The sequence below is a fragment of the Charadrius vociferus genome, unplaced genomic scaffold (genome assembly GCF_000708025.1).
Source record: "Charadrius vociferus isolate BGI_N301 unplaced genomic scaffold, ASM70802v2 scaffold65, whole genome shotgun sequence".
In the NCBI taxonomy this organism is placed as follows: domain Eukaryota; kingdom Metazoa; phylum Chordata; class Aves; order Charadriiformes; family Charadriidae; genus Charadrius; species Charadrius vociferus.
The window spans coordinates 1,762,163-1,767,851 of record NW_009649293.1 but is presented as its reverse complement, the minus strand read 5'-3'; the positions used below and the strand labels follow the sequence as shown (position 1 = coordinate 1,767,851).

At 38.5% G+C, this 5,689-nt stretch overlaps 1 protein-coding gene across 1 annotated transcript in view; it reads left to right on the top strand.

Moving 5' to 3' along the window:
* DOK6 (docking protein 6) overlaps positions 1-371 on the top strand; it is a 160,202-nt gene extending 159,831 nt beyond the window's left edge. The window contains exon 9 of the mRNA XM_009889077.1: positions 83-371. Within this exon, the coding sequence (XP_009887379.1) occupies positions 83-371 (289 nt within the window). The remainder of the gene's footprint in view (positions 1-82) is intronic.
* The last annotated feature ends 5,318 nt before the right edge of the window (positions 372-5,689 follow it).

The window sequence follows — 5,689 nt, the reverse complement described above, 5'->3', positions numbered from 1 at the left end:
AGGGGGAGGGGGGGAAGGGGGGGAAAAAGGGGATGTGTTGTGAGAAAGTGGTGGAAACAAACGAAACTGTGTTGGTGTGAAGGTTTCTTCATGACCGGAGAAGGCCTGTTCTGGGGCTCCATCTCAACGGCGCATTTGACGTTGGGGCCTTCCTACCCACCTCCACCAGCAGGGCCGGCCTGTCTTCACCCGTTAACGTTTTTAGGTCCACCGATTCCCGCTGGAGTCGCCGGAATGCTGCCAACTCAAGACGCAGCGACAGCACTTTGCGGGGGGTCACCTTCAGATCCAAGCAAGTTCGTTCATTATCCTGGAGGGTGGTCCGGTGTTTTTTGAGCCAGACGCCAACAGATACTCGAGTAGCAGGCTAATACGGTTTGTTGGGAATAGAGTTTGATGCGTTAAGGTAAGATTATTGCCTGGTACGGCTCTAATCTTAAATTCCCGGGGCACAAATTCATCCCTTACTAATACACGTGTAATTCTCACGATGCCCCTGAGAGCTGTGAGCATCCGTATCAGCAGCACAGTCTCGTCCTCAGAACTGCTGTGAAGTCTTCTTATTTGTAAATTATTTAGGTAACCATGCCTGCAAGCCTAACTTTAAAAAGCGGGAAAACTGTTCATCAGACAAATGAAAATGGGCTCTGTCCCCAGCTGGTGACCGCCTGTGCCACAGCTGGGCCAGATACAGTAGTGCTGAGCTCTGGTCTTGTCTTTTGGGTCACCGTTACTTTGATTTTCTCTGTTTCCTTCTCAGATTTCCATTTTAGATGCACATTGTATCTTGTATGATCATGTGTCAGGCATTGGTTTACTTTGAAAAGGAGGATGAGTGCCTCTCAATGGAAATTTTCTGTCTTTGGAAGACGTCTTTAAAAAATGAACTGTAGCAAGTGTGTTTGTAATCAGTAATGAGGGAATAAGCTGGAAGGCATACCTGTAGGTGGGGAACGTTTTATCTATCCTGAACATTTAGATTTTTGTAAGTGGTATTGAATATTTATGTACTCCTCGCGATGCCCTGAAATGTTAGAAGTTGTTGGGGAGAAAAATCTGCCCTCTTGTTATGATCTGAGCAGCCTTGTGTTCTGTTCCCAGTGTGAAATGATTGCCATAATTACCAGAGGGATTCGTCTTACTAGTTGTTTCTCAGGACAGGTTGAGGAAGCGTATCAAGGAGGACACGCATAGACTCTTTTCCAATGAAACAATCAGTTTTATGTACCATAATTTAACTGAAAAAGTGCTGTTGGGTTGTTTTCTATATGCACATATATATATATGTATTAAAAAGTACGGAAGAAACTTCTGCTTTTGAATGAACATTTACTGATACAGTATGTCCAGCTTTTCTCCAACCATTTTCCAGGCTAAGAGACCTTGCAGATTTACAGCTTTCTACACCTCAGTGAACAGCTGCTGAATAAAAAAGCTTTGTGATCCACTTGGATGAAACACATCTACCCCACCACAATCAGCTTTATTTATTTTTCCTCTTTTTCCCTGTCTCATTCACTACCTCTTTTCCTTCTCACAGTGCTGCCATACTCAGGAATAGAATGGCTCCCTCCAGAGAGTATTTTGATGAGCTAAAAAGAAAAACAGCTCTCCCACGCTGTCAGGGAGCTGTACCTATGGTGCTCTCTGAGCTGTACCCATCAAGGAAGCTTCATTCACACTTTCATTTGAGAAAAAATTTTGGTTGACATTTTGCTTTGGGAAAATTTCCAGTTTGCAAATGTTACATGCAAAATGTGATACAAAAGGATAGATACTCTGCTGGTGTAATTCCGTTATTCGATACAGCTTTGCCAAATATACGCCTTTTGAGGAACTGGTCAGTTATTTTTATTCCTATGCAACTGTGATTCTTTCACTTGCCCTAAAATTATATATTTTCTTTAAAATTCCTTAGATTATGTTTCCAATACGTTTTGCAGATTTCTGTGCTATGTCCATGTAACTATTTTCCACTGTGACTTGAATACTAGTCATTTAATACTTACATATTCTACATATTCCAAAAGTGGCAAAAAGGCAAAACAGGAGAGTATCAGAACTGCTTTATAGTGCCCATATACTTTAAGAACCTAGCTAAACCCTAAAGCTAGTGCTTTAGCTGTGTTTAGATAAAAAGCATAAGATCTCTACAGTGTGCTCTTTCCATCTCCTGGGGAACAGTTGCTGTCTGTCACAGGTGGTTTTGTCTTCCTATGCAGTGCATGAATATTGTCTATTTAATGTAGATGCTTTTCCAAAGAAAACACCAAAAAAGGGGGGAGGGAGGAGGGATTGGACATGTATAGGAGTTTTACTAAATATTTTGCTTTTATTACATAACGCAACTCTCAGCTCATACATTTATAAACATCTGTGGAGTCCCATCTTGTAGCAATAGGCAGAAAACTAAGCTCCAGGAGAGAACTGGAGGATGTAACCAGCAAAAAGCAAACCTGACTTACTGGGAATCTATTTCTTGTAGAGAGCAAACACAACCACACTGGAAGTTGAAAATAAGTATGCAACTTCACAGTGTCCTGTAACACAATGTAAGAAAACTGCCACCTGAAGCACAAAGGTATTCAGCAGCCAATGGATGTTGTCATTAGTGCCACTCCAAACCAGCAGATGATATCACTATAGCACTCATAGCTTCCAGATACGTTCCTCGGTATAGCTCAATGAGAACCAGGCAGGCACCGCGTCAAGAGTTTGTCAGAAAATTCTGTTTTCACGGAATTGCTTTAATTCCTGGCATATGCCTGTCGATAATCTAAGTGATTCCCCACTGAGACTACTTTGTACAGCTCCTAGTGCTTCCGCCAGAAGGAAAACTCTCTTTTGGCACACGTGGTAGAGCTGCCTGCCTAGAGACTACAAGGGCCTTTAAATAGGCCCAGGGACCCCATGGGCCCCTGTTCAAGTCTCGGCTTTCTTCATGTGCAAGGCACACAGATAACACGTCTACTCCTGACCCAAGAGGAGCTCTCTATTTTCAGCTAATGAGCTATGAAGAAATGGAGGGCAACAAAATGTCTTCAGTGGTAACCAGATGCAACTGGTACAAATGAAACTTAGCATTAGTACACTATAAAATAGAAGAAATAATATAAGGCTATCGCTTTCCTTTTAGTTCTGAGGATCCGTTATGAATATATAACTGTAACCATGATTTAATTTTTTTAAAAATGACCCTTCATAACAATATATTCACCCCTATGAACAAATAACACACTGGATTACTAAATATAGTTACTGATGTATCTTAACTGTGAATATTATAGATTGATTGCATGCTGGTACATATGATTTTGAAGTTACATCGTGCAGGAAAAGAGAAATTGAAGAAGACTGGCAGTAAATCACTGAATGGTGCTAAGGTACTTGAGTAGCCCCATTTTTTAAACAGCTACATTTTATTATTAATAGTTTAAATCAACTGTGAGTATACGCCTTTGAAACAATTTTGCCTCCCTATGTAGAGGCAAAGATAGGAGAATATCTTGTAACATAGAGTTAGCTGTCTTACTGAGTACGTTTTTAGACTTTACTTTCTGTGGTAGACTTTGATTCCAGCTCCTCATGTGTATCCAGTCCATCTAAAATTCTATTCTTAGGGTTTTTTCTTTTTTCTTTTTTTTTTCCCTTAAAGTTAGCAATTAAAGCTTGGAAATGTATTGACAAACCAACGAAGTTTGTTAGACAGCAAGAGTAGCTGTTCTCCTTTGTTTTGACAAAAGTCTACCGTGACATTTTGGGAAAATACTTCATTTCACAACACATGAATAGAAATCCTGTTGGGAAGCAGCAAACACATTTCTAATCAAGTCTTGTTCTAAGCCAATAAGACTTTGCTGGAGGAGGGGTTGAAATAGAATATCTGAGGTCAAAAATCTTTTAAAGTGCTCTCTGTAGCAATAATTTAAGTACAACATACAGCCTTCAGGCACCCATTTATTTAGGAGTTGCTTAGTGCAGGCAGTCTGTGAAGACTCATACCTGTTCGTGGGAAAGAGAAAAAAAAAAGAGCATTGATCAAATATCCGCATTGCATTTATCAGAAATGGAAGGAACTTCATCCTTGTTCAGCTTTCCAGTCTAATAGGCATTACTATGAGGAGTAGTGATTTTTGAGATATTTGATCTCTAGGAACTGAGCAAAGACCTGTAGCATATAAACCTCTACTCAGACTTAGCTCACCAGCCACATTTACTAGTTTTCCTCTGGTAACCTAGAAACTGCAGGGTGGTATTCCATAGGAAAATGTAAGTCTCTTGAATGGCTGTGCTTTTTAACATGAAATACAGTATTATTTACAACTGTTCCTTCCTAAAAAGGAAGAAGGAAGGTGTTCTAATTAATCTCTTTTTTAGTGTTTAATATTATTAATGTATTTTAGCTTTTTTCTATACCTGTTGCAAAAGAGTAAAAGTGGCTTTTATCCACATACAGAATAGAGCGCAGTGTGGAGAAAGTGTGGAACGTTGCTGTTTGATTACAAGAACAGATCCAACAGCATTGGAAAGTTTCTTTTTTTCCTACATTGTCCAAATACTTGTGATTCTTTCCGAACCAACTTGTTACACAACCTGTACATATTAGAATCTTACATTTTTCACCACAGACAAATGATTGGGGCACCTGCCTATGTTTTAGAAGTAGAAGATATTGACTGTGCAACACCATTGTAGTGGCACAACTTGAAAATGAAAGGATATAAGGTCAGATATATTAATTCTGCAGATATAAAGTCTTGCACTCCATGAAGGATGCTGTATTTGTTCTTGATATTATAAATAAATGCTCTTTGCTTGTGATTTTAGATAAAAAGGTGTGCTATATTGGAAACAAGTATAGGCACATAGTGGAATGAAAGATATATCAAAGAATATTGATTAACCTGTTGTAACAAGAAGTTTGTCTCTCTCTTTGCCCTTACAAGACAGCCAAACAGGATCGGTGAAGGTGCTGTGTATTCAGCAATTATTTAAGTGGCATTATGCTTAGAAACCTAAATACTAGAATCCATAGCTGAACTGGTTCTGTTGAAGAAGATGAAGTTTTACATTGCAAAGATGCCTTTCTCATCTTTGCATGTATATCCAGCTTGACAGATTTTTATGGATATGGTTAAAAGAGTTGTGAAAGTAACTGAGGTTTAAGTATGATTAATTATAATTATAGCATTTAAAAATGTCAATATTGTTATGGATATTGCAGGTTGTAATGGAGAAAAGGTTTCATTTTTAACTAAATGCAAGCTCAGAATCTAATATGGTCTCTAAGATGGAGTTAATCTTTTTAAATCTCACACTGAAAGTCCCAAAGAATGGATTTCATTGTTGTTTTTTTTTCCTTCAGTACAGAAATCCTCATGAGGTTAAATAGATTTACCACATTTCCTTACAATCCTGAGGTTGTCAAGTGAATGGATACATTTTACAGTAGATTTTTTGCTGTAACAGTATTTGACATGAATGAAGTTAACCCTCATTTTTAATATAGTCTATGCACTGTTTTCAATCTTTTTTTAAATTGTATGATTGCAAGACTGCACGGGGCATAGCAAATAGCGCAAAATTAATCAGCTGTCTTGGCAATTCCATACCAGTAACAAAAATAAAGTTTGCAGTTAAACAATCAAACAGATTGCTGCTCCAATAGCTAAAAGAGAATAAATGATGT